The sequence below is a fragment of the Hemiscyllium ocellatum genome, chromosome 17 (genome assembly GCF_020745735.1).
Source record: "Hemiscyllium ocellatum isolate sHemOce1 chromosome 17, sHemOce1.pat.X.cur, whole genome shotgun sequence".
Lineage (NCBI taxonomy): Eukaryota > Metazoa > Chordata > Chondrichthyes > Orectolobiformes > Hemiscylliidae > Hemiscyllium > Hemiscyllium ocellatum.
Window position 1 is genome coordinate 3,578,228 of NC_083417.1, and position 20,216 is coordinate 3,598,443.

Consider the following 20,216-nt stretch of genomic DNA (forward strand, 5'->3'; position numbering starts at 1 on the left):
CCACAGAGAGGAGTCACTGAAAAAACTACACAGTGATATCAACGAGTTAAATCCCACCATCAAACTCACCATGGACTACTCTCTTACTATCTGTCTCATTCTTGGACACATGCATCTCCATCAAGGATGGGCACCTCAGCACCTCACTCTCAGCAAACCCACAGACAACCTCACAATGCTACACTTCTCCAGCTTCCACCCAAAACATGTTAAAATAGCCAATCGCTATGGACAAGCCCTATGCATACACAGGATCTGTTCAGATGAGGAGGAATATGACGGGCACTTGGAAGTACTCAAGGATGCCTTCATAAGAACAGGGTACAATGTTCAACTCAGCGACCGCCAGTTCTAACGTGCCACAGTGAGGAACCGTAACGACCTCCTCAGGAGACAGACACGAGCTGCAACCAACAGGGTATGCTTTGTTATCCAGTACTTCCCAGGATCTGAAAAAGTATGCTATGTTCTTCATAGCCTGCAACACATTATCAGTGAGGATCAGCACCTCGCCAAGACCTTCCCCATACCTCCACTTCTCGCCTTTAAACAACAATCATTGTTCGTAGCAAACTGCCCAGCTTTCAGGACAACTCCATACAACCCTGTCATGGGAGACGCTGTAAGACATGTCAGAGTGTGGACATGGGCACCACCATTACCACCACCTTCAAGGCAGACTTCAGGACAGGCAACAACAAAATGTGGCCGAGCAGAGGCTGGTAGCTAAGTTCGGTAGCCATGGGGATGGCCTCAACCAGGACCTTGCGTTCATGTCACACTACAGGTGACCCCACTGTACTATAGACACACAGAGACAGACACACACAGACACTCCTACAGACACACACTTACGTAGACCCTCTCTCATACGCTCACACATACACTCCCACACACCCCTCCCAACACACCCACATATAAGTTTGTGGGGTGAATTTCTATTTGCAGAATTGTATTTTACTTTGCTCAAAACTGCATGAATCCATGTCAGATTCTATAAATCCATTTTTTAGATTAGAATCAGTCTGACCACAGACAGTCTCACACAGGACAGCTCGCATCTTCAATGCATTATCTGGGCTGACATGACACCAATTGTTAAAGTTCACTTGAGAATGTAACTTTGAACAAAAGTTTTTCAATTTACATATGAATGAACTGAAACCAACAAGTTCATTCTAAAAGATGAGAGATTTAACAAATAATCTAGGTCTTTTTCAATATAGAATTTCAGTTAGATTACACTGTAAACTTTTGCTATAAATTCTGTGTCTTACAATCTTATACTCCACACCATCTGATGGAGCAGAGCTCCGAAAGCTAGTGCTTCCAAATGAACCTGTTGGACTATAACCTGGTGTTGTGTGATTTTAAATGTGTTGGGAAGACCGCAGTCCAGAGACAATGGGTGGTGCGGTGTTGGGAGGACCACGGCCCGGAGATGGTGGGTGGCGCTGTGTTTGGAGGACTGGGGCCAGTGTCCGTGGGTGATGCAGTGTTGGGAGAGCCCATTTGGTGGCGCTGCCTATGGAGGCCGCTGTCCAGCCGTCGGTTTTTCTCGGCGAGCGCTGCCCGGCCCCGGGGCCCTTTGGTTGAACAACATGGCGCTTGTGGGTCCAGTCTCCCGCGCTCTGTCTGAGCGGTTGTCCCGGTGCCGGCTGTTGGTGGTAGGCGCGGGCGGCATCGGCTGCGAGCTCCTCAAGAACCTGGTCCTCACCGGCTTCAGGGACATCGAGGTGGTAAGGAACGAAACTCCGAGGCTGATGCCTGACCGGGAGCGGGACTGGGGGCCGGGGGCAGGCTTTCGGGCCTGCGCCTCGGAGCTGGAGCTGGGGCTGGAGCTGGAGCTGGGATTCGCAGCCCCGGGGGAGGAGGGAGCGGGGGGGGAACACCCACACCCACACCCACACCCACACCCACACCCACACCCACACCTTCCTTCCCTCCCCCACCCCCACACCTTCCTCCCCACCCCTTCCTTCCCACCCCCACACCTTCCTTCCCTCCCCCACCCCCACACCTTCCTTCCCTCCCCCACCCCCACACCTTCCTTCCCTCCCCCACCCCCACACCTTCCTTCCCTCCCCCACCCCCACACCTTCCCCCCCACCCCCACACCTTCTTTTACCACCCCCACCCCCACACCTTCCTCCCCTCCCACACCCTCCTCCCACACCCCCACACCCTCCTCCCACACCCCCACACCTTCCCCCCCACCCCCACACCTTCTCCCCCACCCCCACCCCTTCTCCCCCACCCCCACCCCTTCTCCCCCACCCCCACCCCTTCTCCCCCACCCCCACCCCTTCTCCCCCACCCCCACCCCTTCTCCCCCACCCCCACCCCTTCTCCCCCACCCCCACACCTTCTCCCCCACCCCCACACCTTCTCCCCCACACCTTCCTTCCCCTCCCCCACCCCTTCTTTCCCCTCCCCCACCCCCACACCTTCTTTCCCCTCCCCCACCCCCACACCTTCTTTCCCCTCCCCCACCCCCACACCTTCTTTTACCACCCCCACACCTTTTACCCCCCCCACACCTTCTTTTACCCCCCCCACCCCCACACCTTCTTTTACCCCCCCCACCCCCACACCTTCTTTTACCCCCCCCACCCCCACACCTTCTTTTACCCCCCAACCCCCTACCTTCCTTTGCCCCCACACCCCCCCCCCGGCTTCCTTTGCCCCCACACTTCCCGCCCCGCCTTTCTTCCTCCCCCGCCGCCCCAGGCCCAGTCTCCCCCCCCCCCCCCCCCCCCCCCCGCACATTACTTTGTATTCCCTAAGTGTATGTAATTCAGGTTGTAATAATACAGCACAACTTTATTAAGCTGCTTAATTTGAGGTTTTAACCAAAGAAATAGCTTTGGTTTAGTCATGAATGCCTGATTTGGCATTGAGAGTGTGCTGAGAACTGAATTCTAATTCTATGGTTTTAATCCATTCTCATGCTGTCACTGGTAAAGATTGCATTTTGTAACGACCCATCTGCACATGTCTAGGTGGATTTGGATACCATTGACGTTAGCAACCTCAACCGGCAGTTTCTCTTCCAGAAGAAGCATGTTGGAAAGTCAAAAGCTCAGGTAAGAGTTGAGTACCATCGAGAGACACGGTTTATCTCTCTGTACCTGTGTAAAGTACTTGATGACCATCTGCATTCATTGATTTATTATTTTGTCACTTAAAAAAAAACAAGGTTTGGAGATACCGGTGTTGGACTGGGGTGGACAAAGTGAAAAATCACAACACCAGGTTATAGTCCAACAGGTTTATTTGGAAGCACTAGCTTTCAGAGCGCTGCTCCTTCATCAGGTGGTTGCCGAATAAAAAAGACATAATGATCTTGATCTTTATTTTCTGGGAGGCAACCTTGTAAATGGATTCAAGTTGAGATGAAAATCTCTCTGTCTTCTCCTGGCAGCTTCCTCTTGAGTTATTTCCCTTCCTTTGATTGGGAGATTAGGCAGAAGAGATTCTGAATTCTCTTGGCATAACTGTCCTTCACACTGTCGCTTTAAGCGCCTTCCAGCAAGGAAAAGAATTTGTCTTTAATTGACACTTTTCAGAGCCTTATTTTTAAATTCATTCTCCCCAACAATGTATTAATGGGACTTCAAATTAAATTGTTTACCTTAGGCTAAAGAAGGTTATGGGACGTTTTGGAAGAGGCTTTCAAGGTTACAAAGGATTTGATAAAATAATTGAGAAGTTTTTTCTCAGGTACTAAGATGGGTAAACAATGAGCAGAAATTTATGCTAATTGGGAAGGGCAGTCAGCGGTGATATTCATTAAGACTAGTTCTGTTTGACTAAGGTGATTAAATTCTTGGAAGTGACGAGAAGATCAATGAGGGTGGCACATTTGAACTTTCAGAAATGTTAGATAATATACTCAGGTATGGGTGGGGAGGGGTGGGGGTGGGGCGCTCACTGTTAACTCTAGCTCGGTATTATATCTAAATCCTATTAAGGAGCGCCCGGGTCAAGGGTGGGACACTGTTTGGGAGAGGATATGGTGGACCTTTAGAAAGGAAGTAAGGCCCCCTGAGAACAAGGGGGAGGATCTCCATTCAAACATTTTTTTTTGTTCTTATTGTTTGGAAATAGTTTCCTTTTTATTATACTGTTATGAGTGTATTAGAGAACATTTTCTCTTGTTTGAAGGATGTAAGTGACTCAACTATACACTCTGGATAATTGTGGATTAGATTAGTAGTTAACTGAGTTTCATTGTTTTACTTTCTTCTTTAGTATCATTCCTTTGAATTTTGATGATTATATATTTAAGATCTATTTTTATATTAATGTTTGTGCTTGAAAGTTCTGTTTATTTTTGTAAATCTGTCAAAATATTAAATTTCTAATAAAAATATCTTTTAAAAAAAAGTTAGATAAGTGCCACATCATAGATTAAGAAGGAAGTACAGATCATTCTGTTATAATGCGTGTTTTGTCAACGCAAATTTGCTGTAAAGTGATTGAGGAATTGGGGGCATTGTTTCTAAAGCACAAACGTTTATAACGTGTGTTGGTTGTAACACCATGACAGAGCCGACACTTTAAGCACTATTTCTAAAGCACCATTTTTCTATAATGTGGAGTTGGTCAAGAATGCAGCCATCGTGTTATAGAAGAACTGACTACAGTAGTAAAAGTAATTGGTTAGTAAGTGGTAAATAACATACATGCTACTCAGGTGCAAGGCAATGACCATCTCCAACACAGGAGATTCCAGCCATCATTTCTAGACATTCAGTGGCATTGTCAACATTCTGAAGGTTGCCATTGACTAGAAATGGAATTGAATAAGTCATATAAATACAGTAGCATCATGAGGCAGGTCAGAGTTTGGGAACTCTGCAATGAGTAACTCACCACCTGACTGCTGTAAGGAAAGCATGTCTACCAGGCCAGCAATGTGGTGGGGTATTCCCCATTTTCATGGTTAGCAAATATGTGGGCGAGAACATCACCATCTGAAAATTCCAATCCAGTCTTAACTCCGACTTGGAAATGTGTCACTGGGTCAGAATCCTGGAATTCCCTCCCTAAGGGCATTATGGGTCTACCTACAGCAGGGGATCTTCAGTTCAAGAAGGCAGCTCACCACCACCTTCTCAAGGGCAGCTTGGGATGGGCAAAACATATTGACCAGATAATGACCTCCACATTCTGTAAACAAATAACGACCTCATTACCCCCTGTGCTGTACTGTTCTATGATTTCATGTGGGTGATTCTAGTGATGAGAGATTACTACTAGTAAGAAAGATTGAACAGATTTAAGACTTGTTTGGTACAATGGTGGAATAAAAGGAGACTTTGTTTTAAAATTGACAAGGCGGGGTATATATGGGTAGTGTTTTTACACTTATGGAAAAGTTCAAAATTGTGGACCATAATTATAAGATTATGAATAAATTAGAGAAATAAGGAAGTGTTTTTACTCGGTAATGAGAATGTGAAACTTCTGCCGGTTTCAAACAGTTTTTCAATCATAGATTCCTGCAGTGTGGAAACAGGCCCCTTGGCCCAACAAGTCCACACCGACCCTCCAAAGAGTAACCCACAGTTGTATTATTCTACATTTACCCCTGACTAATGCACTTAACCTACACACTCCTGAAGGCTGTGGGCAATTTAGCATGGCCAATTCACCTAACCTGCACATCTTTGGATTGTGGGAGGAAACCGGAGCATCCAGAGGAAGCCCATGCAGACACTGGGAGAAAGTCACTCAAGGCTGGAATTTAACCTGGGTTCCTGGCGCTGAGAAGCAGCAGTACTAACCACTGAGCCACTGTTGCAGTGAAAGGAAACTCGATGAGTACATGAGAAGGAACAGAACGATATGCTGAAAGGCTTCATTTGGTTTGCAGGTGGCCAAGGAAAGTGCCTTAAAGTTCTGCCCTGAGGCCAGGATAACAGCTCATCACGACAGCATCATGAAGTGAGTATTATCTTTTGGTTGGGCCTTGTTGTGCATCACAGAAATTGTCTGCAGAATCTTTGTGGTTGAGAAGCACTTCGCTGTTACCTGAGAAATGGTGAACCAGCAGTAAATCTGAAGAGTGTGAATGCACTTTGAGCTCTGGTCACCCAATGCTCACCTTCTGAGCAGGCAGTAGCTATTCCTGACTTTTTACTTTTAAAAATAACTAGCATTTTTCACAACTTTAGGGGCATGTCAGAGTTTCTTTATTTAATTCTGTTGATTTCAGCATATGCTTCACCTGGGGTCATAGCATGCTGATAATTGTATTGTTGGTCATTTACTTTAAAAGTCCTGTGCAGTAGATCCTTGATGTGATGATACAATGGTTGACTTGCTTGAGGCTGCTTCTAAGGGGTTTTACTGTTCGCTATGTTAATGTGGGGTTGAAATCGCATCTGGGCCCAAACCAGAAAAGAATAGTACAGTCCCTTGTAGCAAACTAGGATTTTAATGGCAATCTGACAGATTTGTGATCACCTTGATTGATTTTTTTTTTATTCCCAAATCCTGAAACTCCTCATCTAACAGGACTGTAGAGCATCTTCATTCTGTTGACTACAGTGGTTCAAGAAACGAGGAGAAAGTGAGGACTGCAGATGCTGGAGATCAGAGTCGAGAGTGTGGTGCTGGAAAAGCACAGCAGATCAGGCAGTGTCTGAGGAGCAGGAGAATTGGTTTTGGGCTTATGCCTGACCTGCTGTGCTTTTCCAGCACCACACTCTTGTTTCAGGAAACTAACCCACCACCCCTTGGAATGACTTGGGATGGGCAGTAATGTTAACATTTGTAATGACACTCTCAAGCCTTAGCATGAGTAAAAGCTGGCTTGCAAAACTGAATGAAACTGATTAAAACAGTAAACCAACAAAAAAGTCTTTTTGTTTTCTTAACCAAGATTGCAAATGTACACAGTGCACAAATCTGGCAGCAATGCCTGTAATCTTTGTGACCTTCAACAATTCATGCAATTAAACAAAGAAAACACAATTTTTTTTTAGAAAGAAAGTCAAAAAGCAGTTCTCAGCTCAAATTTTAATTTTGAAAATAAGATCTGAGTGTAGCCCTGTCAGCCCCAGCTTTGTTAGATCAAATAGCTTTCTGCAAGTCTTGACTGCTGTAGCATGAAGATATGTTTTTGCTTTGTTACTTGCCTAACTGAGCAATGAGTTACCACCTTGATGGTTCACTTGGTGCACATCCTGCTTAATGTGGAACAGAACCTTTTGGTAGAGGTAGCAGCAGCTCAAGCATGGCGATGCTTGGCAACCGGTGCACAACCTTTTCCTTTTTCCTCCTAGCATGCTGCCTATCTCTGTCCCCATTAAACTTGGTAAATTACTGGGAAGATGACCAAGGCAGTGGATATTATTGTGTAGAATTAGAGAATATTTTGTAAGAGTTATACAGCTTTGATTTTGTTTTTGTTTGTCTTGTTTGTAATAAACAATTTGAGTGCTGTCACTTTTGTTTCCCACAGCCCAGGTTACAATGTGGAATTCTTCAGGCAGTTTACACTTGTGATGAACGCTCTGGATAATAGGGGTAAGGATTTCTGGGTTTTAGGGCTCTACTGGTTTTAAGCAAGAGCAATGATCATTGATAAATACAAGAACAAGTAATTGCTGCATGATCTTTTTGCCAGAAAGAGAGGTGTTTGTTTTCTTGGATCCAGCAGCGCACTGTAAAATGACATTCTTTAGTAACAGGCCCAGCCTCCGGAAACTGGTTTACTATTCCTTTACATCACGACAGACCTGTACCTGAAACTCATTTGCTTATCTTTAATTCACATTTCTTAATAACCTTCCCTAGTAAAAGTTTATTCATCTTAATCTTGGGCATTTGTATCGATCTTATTTGCTTTGCACTGCCATCTGTAGGAAATTCTTTCCTGATGTCGCTCATAAAATGCCCAGGCTGTAATTTTGAGATTGTCTCTCAGATCTCTCTCTCTCGCTCTCGCTCGTACGTGTACACATCCACCCACCACCCCACCTCCCTGATTCCTCCACCATTGTTTCCTTGTGTGATCAAACAGCACAAGGCATTTGACACATTGTGCTTGTCCTAACTCTGAAAATTACTGAGAAGAGTGATATGTTGCTGAAGCTTTTCATTCTGCACTCATCAGGAAAGCACTGAGCAATGTGATTCTATGATTACTCCGCACTTTCTGAATAATCCCATGTGTAAGTAGTTACACTAAAAATCGGTGAGATAATCAGTTGTGGCTCATTTTGCTCACTCGAAGTGAGTTGCATTTATCTCTGAAAACATACCTAATCTGTTCAGTGATTAAGCCTTAATTGAATTTCCCTGGTGTTTTTGGGGGCCTGTATTTCCTGATTTGTTTACTCCACAACAATGCTTCAGCCAGTCAGAGTTGACTTGTAAACTCATCAGTTCCCTCCTCTTCTGTTGTGTAAATTATTGGCATTTTTGCATTTGTCCCAGTGAGTGCAAGACAAAAAGCTTCAGCAACATGTCTTCCTCTTCAGCAATATTCAAGTTCTGCATGACTGCCTCTTCGAAAGTGTGATTTAATTCATCCTGCTGCTCCACAATTTAATAGCAATACGTGGAAACAGGAGAAAAGCTTTCATCCCTTTTAGTCTGCTCTGATATTCAAGAAAATCATTTCTGATTTTCAACAAGTCAGCTTTTCTGTCTGATTCTCATCTTTCTTGATTCCCTTAGAACCAAAAGTCTAATAATGTCTGTCTTGGGTATACTCAACAACCAAGCAAACATGGCTGTCCACAATGGTTAATTACAAAATATTGCAAGTCTAAGTGAAGTCTACTCAGCCCATTTAAATGCTGACCCCTTGCGCTGACATTATGACCCCTCTTCTAGACTCTCCAACCCTCTAAACAGTACCACCAAACATCCTACGCATTTTCCCTTTGTTGTATTTTAAATGCCTCAGTCAGGTTTCCCCATTTCTGCCCCATTCGAAACACAACGGGCTACGAGCCAAGTTTATGAAGACCCTCTTTGTGAGAAAGGAAGATGTCACTTGCCTTCTCCTTATTCCAGTGCTGGCCCTGACCCTGGGTGACACTAAATGAGCAAGAACCAGGATTGGACCTGGGGCCTGCCAGATCTTCATGACTCAGTTAAGTCAATGTCTTAACCAATAGACCATTGGAAAAGCAAACTTTAATGGTCACCAGGATTAGAAAATGTCAGCATCAAGAGGTTGTTCAGAATGGTTGCCATGTTAAAGTAGCGAGTGGAGAGGTCTGCGCTGCAATGTTCTGTTGTGCTTTCAGCCCATGGAACAATTCCCCACTGAACCAAACCTCCCATGTGTGATTGGTCTGTAAGATCAACAGCTGGGATTCAGCATGCAGCAATACTTCTCAAAACTCATTAACAAGGGGGAGAACAAAATGTGTAAAGCTGTAAACTCTTCCTGTAGGCTTGGGCATAGCTGACCTTTACTGTGCCAGAACCACCTTAGGTGGAACAGTTCAGTATTCTTCCTCCTCTAATTCAAGATAGTTAATGTCTCCCAGTCTATTTCTGGTATATTCTCTTAGAATAAATAAAAGTTTGATACCTTTTGAATGAGAATGTTTCATTTAGATTATGTACACATTCAGTACGAATGCTTTGTGATCAAATCAAAGAGTCATAAAACTGATGTTCCTTCTGTTCGCTCTGTTTTTATCAGCTGCACGTAACCACGTGAATAGAATGTGTTTAGCTGCTGACATTCCTCTTATAGAGAGTGGGACTGCAGGATACCTCGGTCAAGTCACTGTTATCAAAAAGGTATTGAAAATATTTATTCTCCAATTACTGGTTCTTTTCATAAGAACAACCTGACAGTTTGTGAACCTGTCAGGAGGTGCTGAGTCTCGCTTGGGCGCAGCTGCCATGAACCCTGGCTGCCTGTGCTGTTGTGTATTGACTCAGCATTATTCACGTGAAATCCCACTGAATATTGGAAGGTGGTGGCTGTAATTGTTGAGTTCGAAACCCTCCTTTACTTCTAATTGTATGCGTTAACAATTTTTGAGCAGATGTCTCTCAATACTGCAGGGTCCTTACCAAGACTTATTTATGTTCTCATTGTTCCAAGTCCAGGCTGTTTCTAGTTCCCTATTATTCAGCATTTAGGATCAGTTAACTCAAATCTGAAAAAGCATAAAACATCTGAACCTAACATCTTGCCAAGTCAAGTTAATGCTAATCTCTTCAAGGATCATACAAGATCTCCTGTCATGAATGCTGTGACCTGTCTGCATGCTGGTTTCTTTTCGCAAATAACACTGGAGGCGGTTTCAGTGAGAGACTGGCACCTGTCCTGATGCTGCTGACAGTCACATTGTCTTTTTGCAGGGAGTTACAGAATGCTACGAGTGCCAGCCCAAACCAACACAGAAAACATTTCCAGGTTGCACAATCCGAAACACTCCTTCAGAGCCAATCCACTGTATTGTATGGGCGAAGTACCTTTTCAAGTAAGGAGCAGTTTTGATGAAAAGCCATTAACCTAAAACATTGGCTCTCATTCTTTCTCCACAGTTCCTGTATGATCTATGGGTGGTTCCAGCATTTCCTGTTACTTCAGAGAAATGTGTGCTAGTGTTTGTGAATGCATGTGTCCATGTGAGTATGTCTAATCAGGTTTCCTCCTGTGCCACAGTGACAACTTTGTACTTACCTGTCACAAATTATATCACTTCGATTGCGACAAAGTTAAGTTCTCTCCTTGACACGTCTCCACCATCATAACGTGGGCAGGGATGCTGATACGTGATTCTATTTTTTTTTAATTGAACTGTTACCAGAGAATCCTCTGCAATGCCTTCATTTCCTACTCCTTCACTGTTCGTTCTGATGTTTTCCAAAGTATCTATCCTTGACCTCTTATATTTCCCATCTACTTCCCATATCCCTCAGTGACATGATCAGAAAATACATTGTTTTTTGCATTACCACCTGTAGCCGCCTCTCTTAGCTCCTCCACTGTTGCTAAATTTTTTGACTCCCTTATCTGATCTCCGGTACTAAATAAGTAAAAATTCCTCTGATTAATTATTCAGAAGACTGAGGCCTTTTTTGGAATCTGACACAAATTGTGTTCCTTAGCTACTTGCATCATTCCATTTCCTGGTCCTGGGACTGAACCAGATGATAGGTGTCCTTGGCATGACCTTGGTATCCTGTTTGAGCCCCAAGATGAGCTTTTGGCAAACTATCTGCACCCACTAAGTCTGGCCATTTCTACTTGATGGCATTGCTTAACTTCTCCACTTACTTGACTCATTTACTATTGAAAAACTCATCTCCGCCTTTGGTATCTATAAACTTGACTGTTCTAATGCCCTTCTGTCCACCTTCCCACATTCTACCCTCCATTTGACATCATCCAAATGTCTGCAGTCTGCTTCCTTACTTACATCAAATGCTGTTCATCCCAAGGTCCCTGCACTCACTGATCTACTTCGACGGCCAGTCAAGCAAAGCATCAACTTTGAAATTCACATCCTTGTTTGCCTATCATTTGCTCCTTTAATTCTTTTATCACTTTTTAACCATGCTTTCAGTAGCCAAAGGCCTAAGGTTTGAAATTTCCTCTCTAAATCCCTCTCAACCTCTCTCTCTTTCACTCACATATCCCTTAACACCCATGTCATTATCCAAACTCGTAACCATCCACTCTCATACTGCCTATGTGACTTAGCGTCAAATATTATATTGCAAATTGGTACCATGGAATAATACTGTAAAAGTGAGGTATAAATACTAGTCATTGTTATTGAAATGGTTACTTTTTTAGATTAGATTCCCTGTAGTATGGAAACATGCCCTTAGGCCTAACAAGTCCACACCGACCCCCTGAAGACTAACCCAACAAGACCCTTTTCCCTATTCTATATTTAGCTCTGAATATTGCACCTCACACTACGGGCAATTTAGCATGGCCAATTCACCTGACCTGGGTATCTTTGGATTGTGGGAGGAAACCGGAGCACTCGGAGGAAACCCACGCAGACACGGGGAGAATGTGCAAACTCCACATAGACAGTTGCTGCCTGAAGTGGGAATTGAACCCGGGTCCCCGGCGCCTGAGGCAGCAGTGCTAACCACTGAGTCACCGTGCCGCCAAAGGTTATTAATGTGTTTGCATCGGGCTATTTTTACTTAGGCATCTTGTGCCTTGGAGATAGAGCTAGATTGTGCTACAATCAGCATGGCCATAATGGGCTGAATAATCTGCATCATAATAATTCCATGGCCTTAGAATGGTCGATTTAGTTTCTTCCAATACTGTGGAATTTTTTTGAGGCATTGTTACAAGTAGAGGTACTTTGCACCCACTTACACATCTCGTATATGATTACATGATTCTAGTCCTGGCAATATACTACTCTAATCTAGAATCCAGAGATTGAAGTTCAGATCTCATGACAAGTTGTGAAGAGTTCAGTAATTTCTGAACTGCACCCTTTTCTTTTTTTATTTATTTCTAGGATGTGGGCAATGCTGGCTCGGCCAGATCTCTTGTCCATCCCTGTTTTCCCTTGACAAAGATGGTAGTGAACTGTTTACTTGAACTGCTGCAATCCATATAGTGTATGTACATGCTCAGTGCTGTTAGGATCGAAGTTCCAGGATTCTGACCCAGTGTCAGTGTGGGAATGGTGTTATATTTCTGCGTGGCACTGGAGTGCATGCAGATGGTTGTATCTGCTGCCCTTGTCTTTTTAAGTGATGGGTATCACAGACTTCAGATGTGCTCTCAAATGAGCCTTGGTAAATTGCTACAGTGCATCGTGTGATCATAATTTCCAAAAGTGAGGGGCAGGACCTCAAGTGGTGTCATGAGCTGATGTTGTGGAGTTGTGATCTCAAAGGTAGCAATTGGCTTCTATGCTGCTTTGACACCCACCCATGCCCACACCGTTGCATTTCAGTGGGGCCAGAAGACATATGAGCCATTGAATCTTTCCGATAGGGAAGGGACTTGACTAAACGGGAATTCATCTATTTTTCTTATTTGGTCCATTGAGCATGTGTCTTTGATTTCTTACTCCTCTCTATCACCGTGCTTTCTCCTCTTGCCCCAGCTCCTTGTGTTTTTTTAGCTTCCAGTTTACATTTAAATGTTCTGCTTGGTAATCCTTAATGGGAGTTGATTTGCCTATTGGTGTTGTGCATAGCAAAGACACAGATTGCTCTGTAAGAATGCATCTGCCGCAACCAATAATATCCAGACTGCTTGTGTTTTTTTCTGTCTATAGCCAGTTGTTTGGAGAGGAAGATGCCGACCAGGAAGTATCGCCTGATACAGCTGACCCAGAGGCAGCCTGTAAGTACAAGAGTGAACCCAGGGAAAGTTCACTTGACTTTTCCCTGAGTAAATGAGTGTAAAGGGATGTTGTCTGATAGTCTAGTGAACAGCAAATCATACTTTCTAATGATTGGCTGAATTGTGTAATAATTCCGATACAAAGATGGCAAATAATTCTGACCTTTTGTTGAAATATAATCCCAGCAGGGAACTAACCCCTGTACATTGCTGGTAAACATCAGTCACAGGCAATTACATCCATTTATTTTACTTTCCAAAGTTATTATCCAAGCATATGTACCTCTTGCAATTTCTCTCATTGCTTGAAAGACTGATTAGGCTGAGGCTCTTTTCGTCTCAAAGAGTTGGCTGATGTATAATCCGTAACAGATCTTTAAAAACAGATCAACGAGTAGAATTAACTTGAGTGAGTCCAGAATTCAGGCTCAAATATTAGATGGTTATTAGTAAATCTCATGAGGAATTCAGAAGAAACTTCTTCAGCAGGGTGATGAGAATGTGGAGCTTGATTGAAGTGACTATTATTACTGCTTTTAAGAAGAAACAAGTTAAAAGCAATAGGGAGAGAGAAATAGGATTGATAATTTATGAAAGCAAGGTAAAAAAGGATGGGAGGGGCTTGCACAGAACCTAAACATTGGCATTGTGCAGTTGGCTAATTGGCCTGTGTATTCTGAATTCTGTGTCTTCTGAACTTGTTTCTAGATTTCTCCAGTTTACTTTTATTTGCAGTTGGACCAGTTGGTAGATTGTTTAATTAAAAATTTAGGCTTCTGCTCCTCAGGCAGTCCCACTTTGGTTTTTGTATTGTGTCACATGTACATATATTAACTTCTGACTGTTATTCATTTTTATGTAGCTTGTCTGTTCCTCCATCAGAGCCGTCCCAGCTGAGGTCACAGCTGTTCTCACGTGCACAGCTGTCACTGTTCACTCAGGCACCCTTGGAACTTCCAGTGGGGTCACCAGATGGGGGTCCAGCACAAGAAACTTGACTTTTTTTTCCCCCTGCAATCCATTCTTTCCCATCCACCACAAATCCCCAGCCTACAGCATGGTTGTCGCACATCAGCCGCTGGTATCAAATAGGCCATCAGTGTCTGGGACAAGAACTTGTGGTCTTCAGATCTGACAGACACACTGGGTGAATGACCTGAGCTATTGTGATTCTGTCCATGTGTTCACTCTTTCCTTATTATTTGTTGCTGAACTGAGATTAGGAGTAATTCAGAGGAACTGTCATGGTGAAGCCTTGTGCAGTTTACTGTCTTGACAGTAGACTGCTTTGGGTGTGAAATTATGCCAATTGTTTAACTATATATCGACCTGCTAAACTGAAAAGTATTAAAATACCCACTGTTTTGAAGCATGACAGTAGTGATGAGAGACTTCAATTCCCTGCAGAGACTGAAGTTAGAATTGTTACTCCATCAAGCAGGAAAAGTGAATGTGTTTATTATGAGAAAGGCATTAATAATGGTTTGGAATGCAGTGCTTCGAAGAGTAGGAGAAGCAGATTCAACGTTAATGAGAGGAGAAGGACTCATTGATGAACTCTTGCAAAGACTCAGCATAGGCACAGTCGGCAAAACAGAATCTTCTGACGGATTCTGGATAGTCCCTTTAGTGTTCAACCACAGACTGGCCTGTTTTGCATCAAGACCTGAGGCAAAATTATTATTCATCAGCATTGGAGATAGGATCCTTTTTTGTATAGATTATGTGTAATAGCTTGATTTTGATGATGATTAGAAGAATGAGAGGTTGCTTTGAAAATCTCAAAACTCTTCAATAGTTCGAAAGAATAAGTGCTGGAGAATCTAGATTTAGGGGTCTCAAACTAATGGCTGTCAGTTGAGATAAGAAATCTGCATTTACTATGGCTAACCCATCTAACCTGCATATCCCTGGACACTGCATGGCAAGTTTTTAACATGGCTAATCCACCTGACCTGCACATCTTTGGATTGTGGGAGAAAACTGGAGTATCCGGAGGAAACCCAGGTCAACACAGAAAGAACGTGCACACTCCACACAAGCAGTCACCTGAGGGTGGAATTAAACCAGAGTCCCTGGCTCTGTGAAGCAACAGTCCTAACCACTGAACAACTGTGGCATCCCATCATTGGTGTATTCAAACCTGAGATATATTTTGAGAAGCTTCTGGAATTGAGAGGTGGTGGGATTGGATAGGAAATTGAAATAGATGTTCTGACATAGTCTTACCAAAAGTGGTCATATCTAAAGTCACTATAGTCTTAGCACGTGATAGGATTGCTGTCTTGTTGGGGACTATTGGCAGTGGTTTAACCTGAGGGTCACCATGTCTCAGGTGAGGAGAGAGGTTGAGGAGGAGAATCCTTTATCATAGCCAAATCAGCACAAGAAATGAACCCACGCAGTTGATGTTGATCTGCATTGCAAACCAGCTGTCCAACTAACTGAACATACAGGAGTACAGTGACAGTGATCCAGAAATGTGAACTCAAATCCCATAACAGCAACTAGAAACATTAATTTATTTAATTGAAATAAGTATTTTTGTTGAAGTGTTTTGTCTTGCACTCATCAGAACAAATAACAATAATACCAGTGTAAAGAGCAAACACCACGTATACTATGAGAGAGTAGTGATTAGCTACCACATGGTTTTTAGCTGCTCGAAGTGTTGCCATGGAAAATGTACCAATTAGACTAGCAATTAACTATCAAATTTGTTTAAATTTAAACCAGGCAGGTTGGTGCTAGTGATTGGAACCAAGTGGACTTGTTGACTGAGGTCCTTCATTGGGTTGTTCACCTGGGCCAATCAGGAAGCACTAGCTGACTAAAATAACCAGGAGATTGAGTCTCCTCGGTTTAGAGGACTGACTGAGCTGGCTGGTGCTACAGTCAGTGTGTTCCTGCTGGTACTGAGGTAGAGAGTTTCTTTGTCTTCCCCTCTCCTTGTTTAGGGAAAATATTTGTTCTTTTTTGGAGAAAGAGAAAAAGAAAAAGTTGGGGGTGGGGGGGGGGGGAAGCCAGCAGATTTGGAATCTCCTCTGTTCAGGACCGAGCTGGCTGGTTACAACCAGTGCACGAGTAAATAAAGGATGACTTAGTGTTGGGATCTGGCCTCTGAACAGTTAGTTCATTCGGACTGGACAATACATTGACTAGATGATGGCTGTCATCTATTTTGTTGAGTTGAATCAGGTGCAGTTATTGTGGTTCTTTTTGTCTGAGCAGGGTATTGTATGTTAATATATGTAGTTCCCAATACACTAAGTGCCATGCTGTAAGCCCAAATGATGATTCTAAACTAATTGTAAGCGTGATTTTTTGCACACTCTGGATTATTATAAATCATATAAATATAAGACGAAAAGCTCCAACAAAATGTTCTGTTTCTAGCAAAGCTAAAATAAATCTGGAAATAAAAGCTGATATGAGTAATGGTAACCATGAAACTACTGAATTGTAGTATAAGGCCATCTTGTTTACTAATGTCCTGCAGGGAAGGAAATTTGTCATTCTTGTCTGACCTATACATGATTCCAGATCCACAGCAATATGTTTGAATCTTAATTGCCTTTTGCAATGGCCTAAAAGCCACTCAGTTGTATGCATTATGGAGGCTCACTGTCATTTTTGCAAGGACTTTTGGGCTGAGCAAGAAATGCTGGCTTTGCCAAAGATACCTGTAAATGGATTTTAGTAACCGTGGCTGTTGGAAGAAACTTGAGGGGACTGTGTAGTTTACTCCTCTGATTTCCTCTTGATTTTATGTGTCTTAAGTATATTTCCAAATTGCTTGTTGGTAGGGGAACTGTCGGACGCAGCAGCAAGGGCAGGAGCTTCCAATGAGGACGGTGGCGTCAAACGTGTTTCTACAAAGGACTGGGCCAGATCCACTGGGTACGACCCAGTTAAGATATTCAACAAGGTACAGAAGCAAGTCATCTTCAGCCGATTGTTGGTCAGTGAACAGTCAGGAGCAGATGGAGAGGATGCACTGTATTTTAATGTTGGTGGTAACCGTATAGTCTGAGAGAAGAAAGTTTGTGCCTCAGAACCCATTACAGCTTTCAAGGCAATTCTAAATAATTAGCAGGATGGGAATAATTAACTGTTCCAAAGCCATGTTTGGCTGTTAGCATCCAGTTAATTTCCTTATTGGAATCCCAGAGATCTCTCTTCTGCTCAGAATCCTATGCCACCGTTTTATTGAACATGTATCATGATCCTGACTGAGCCACCAGGCTAGTGGTTTAAAAAGGGGTGCTCAAAATGAGAAGGAAATTTGATTCTGTAATTCTTTGATGAACTGTCAATGCATCTGTAACTGCAACATGTAAATTTCTAATAATCCAAAGAATATGGAGAGAAGTTGCAGTCAACCTAGTTTACTTTTCTCAGTCTAGTCAGTCACATGATACAACAGTAATGGTATTGTTGATAATCATAACAATCAATGTCTAGCAATACTCCAGTAAACATTTTCAATGGGATCTGCAGAATGATTTGAAGGTGATAGTATGGAGTGATTATGGTCACCAGTGGTTCATTGTGCTGGGCTAATGACATCAGAGTGTGGCTGCCAGGTTTCCTTACAGTGGGCTATAAGTTTCAAGTGAAAATATTTGAGAAATACTGAATTTGTCATCAGTTGCAGGAAATCTGGTACAGTCTTATCTGATCTGGCTGACATGTGACTCCAGATCCTCAACAAAATTAACAACTCTCTAAATGACTGAGAATGTCAAGTTGAATCAAGTACACTTTGGGCAGGGGAACAAATTTGGTCTTGCCTGGGATGCCCACATTCCCTGAAATAAAAAGTAGTCTGTTGGGTTGTTGCAGCAGCCCCCTGATGGGGAGTGTACAAATCAGCCTGCTCCTAATCTCTGCAGGTATATGAAGATTCTAGTCACACACGTTTGTATAGAATCATAGATAACACCCAACTGTGTTGATACAATAAAGAAAGGCTTAAATTTGGTAGTGCCTTTCACAATCTCTGGGCATTCTAAAGCACATGACAATGTATAGTCACTGTTGTAAAGTAGAAAACCTGGCAGCTACTTTGTGTATGGTAAGATTAACCAGTTTTAGTTTTCACTAATAACTGTTAACAAGGAGAAAACTCCCCTACTGTGTTTGAATATTGACCTTGGTCCTTTTATATCCACCTGAGAGGACAAAGGGAACCTCATCTGTTTAACTTTACATTTTAAAGACAACACCTCTGATACTCTGTCAGCACTAGAGCCAGAAGCATTGGCCTGAATTATACATGTTCAAGACGCTGCACTGGGACTTGAATTCACAGGTTTCTGAGTCCGAGGTGAGTGCTGCCCCCACTGTATTGTGCCAGCACGGTCAGATCAGATGTAGTGCTTCACTGCTACTAAAGGTAAGATCAGTGAGCTCAGCGGTGACCTGGAGTTATTCTTGAACCACTAACAATTTATGATAGTCAGTATCACCCGAGCAATAAACCATCAACAAAATGGAATCTTACTATTGGAAGTTGAGAACAACAGACATTGGCTGTTTTGATCTGTCAATACTTTGAAATCATGAAGATTTTTACACTGTTTTCTTAGCTTTTCAGGGATGATGTAAAGTACTTGCTGACAATGGACCAACTATGGCGCAGGCGGAGAGCACCGGTACCGTTAGACTGGGCTGAAATTGAAAAATTTGGTAAGGCTTCACTTGGATCAAGGCTTGATTTTAACTGCGTTCTTCTCGCTTTACCTCTTCATAGCTTGAAAGCATTGATTCTGTTTTGGAGTATACTTCCATGCTTTTGCCTCATGTAAGAGCCTCAGCTATGAGTGCTGTTCCATCATGAGCCATAGAAAAGTGGAGAGAATTCTTTGCATATCCACATCTCTGGGAGGGTGCTTTGAAAGTTTACAGATCAGAAGGGGACCTTTTAGCCCATTGTGTGGTGGCTCAAATTGAGAGCTATCCTGCCTCTCTGCTTTTGTTTTTGGCTCTTGGTCTGAATTGATATCAGTTACGTTAGCTCAAGTGCTTTTCCGAATCCTTTTTGAATGAGATGAGAGTTTCTGTCTCGACCACACGCAGTGAGTTCCACAGTGATCGAGCTATAGGATTGGGTTTGATTCACATTGCCCTTGGTCAGCTTTTGAAGGGGCACACTTTGAGCTGTATTCAGTAGAAATCACATGGAAATGTGACTGGAAGTGGGTTGCCTTTCAGGGTGGGATTTCCTTGTCTCCTTGCCTGTTTTGTGGGCAGGATTTGGTGGTGGTCTGCAGGGACAGCTGTTGAGTTTGGGATATTCATCTCTGGTCAGCCCCAGTGAGCCCTCTAGCTAAACACACTCGTTCGCTCACCTTCAAAGGCAGCACCTAGAGATAACAGCCACTTGTTTTTTTTATTAAAAAATCATTGGAGTTCTATGTTTTAGCAGAGTAACAACAAGCTATATAAAACCAGACAATGTTGGGCTCCTAGCTACAGCAGGATATGGTTCCTGTGGAAAGGATTGTTTGGACGTTGCCTTGTATGAGCAAATTCAATTATGAAGGAAACTGGAGGGAAAATATCCATTTTTTCTGTGAAAGCATGCGGTATGACGACAAGGATTTAAAATTGTGGTTGGACCAGTGCAGAGAGAAGCAGTCTGTTTCTAATAGAAACAACTCTCAAGTTAACTGTGGGCAATGCCTGATGTATATTCAGTATTGTTCCTGCATCCAGTATTCTTCAGATAGCACTGGGGACATGGGACTGTCTTAAAAATAAATGCTGTTCAGCATCTTGATTAAAGGTACATGGCAGGGTAATATATTCATTAGAAAGTTTCAGTCACTGTCAAAAGGTATATAATTATTGAAAGAGTCATAGAGCTGTACAGCATGGAAACAGATCC

The 20,216-nt window shown here is 43.0% G+C and overlaps 1 protein-coding gene across 2 annotated transcripts in view; it reads left to right on the forward strand.

Moving 5' to 3' along the window:
* The first annotated feature begins 1,556 nt into the window (after positions 1–1,556).
* uba2 (ubiquitin-like modifier activating enzyme 2) overlaps positions 1,557–20,216 on the forward strand; it is a 45,105-nt gene continuing 26,445 nt past the window's right edge. The window contains exons 1-9 of one of the 2 annotated variants that reach the window (XR_009645603.1): positions 1,557–1,739; positions 3,003–3,086; positions 5,882–5,952; positions 7,475–7,539; positions 9,677–9,777; positions 10,348–10,469; positions 13,257–13,324; positions 17,131–17,252; positions 18,916–19,015. Coding sequence is in view for 1 of the 2 variants with exons in the window: in XM_060837920.1 (XP_060693903.1) it covers positions 1,602–1,739; positions 3,003–3,086; positions 5,882–5,952; positions 7,475–7,539; positions 9,677–9,777; positions 10,348–10,469; positions 13,257–13,324; positions 17,131–17,252; positions 18,916–19,015 (871 nt within the window). In the remaining variant the exon portion in view is untranslated. The remainder of the gene's footprint in view (positions 1,740–3,002; positions 3,087–5,881; positions 5,953–7,474; positions 7,540–9,676; positions 9,778–10,347; positions 10,470–13,256; positions 13,325–17,130; positions 17,253–18,915; positions 19,016–20,216) is intronic. The other variant, XM_060837920.1, reaches the window with a different exon arrangement.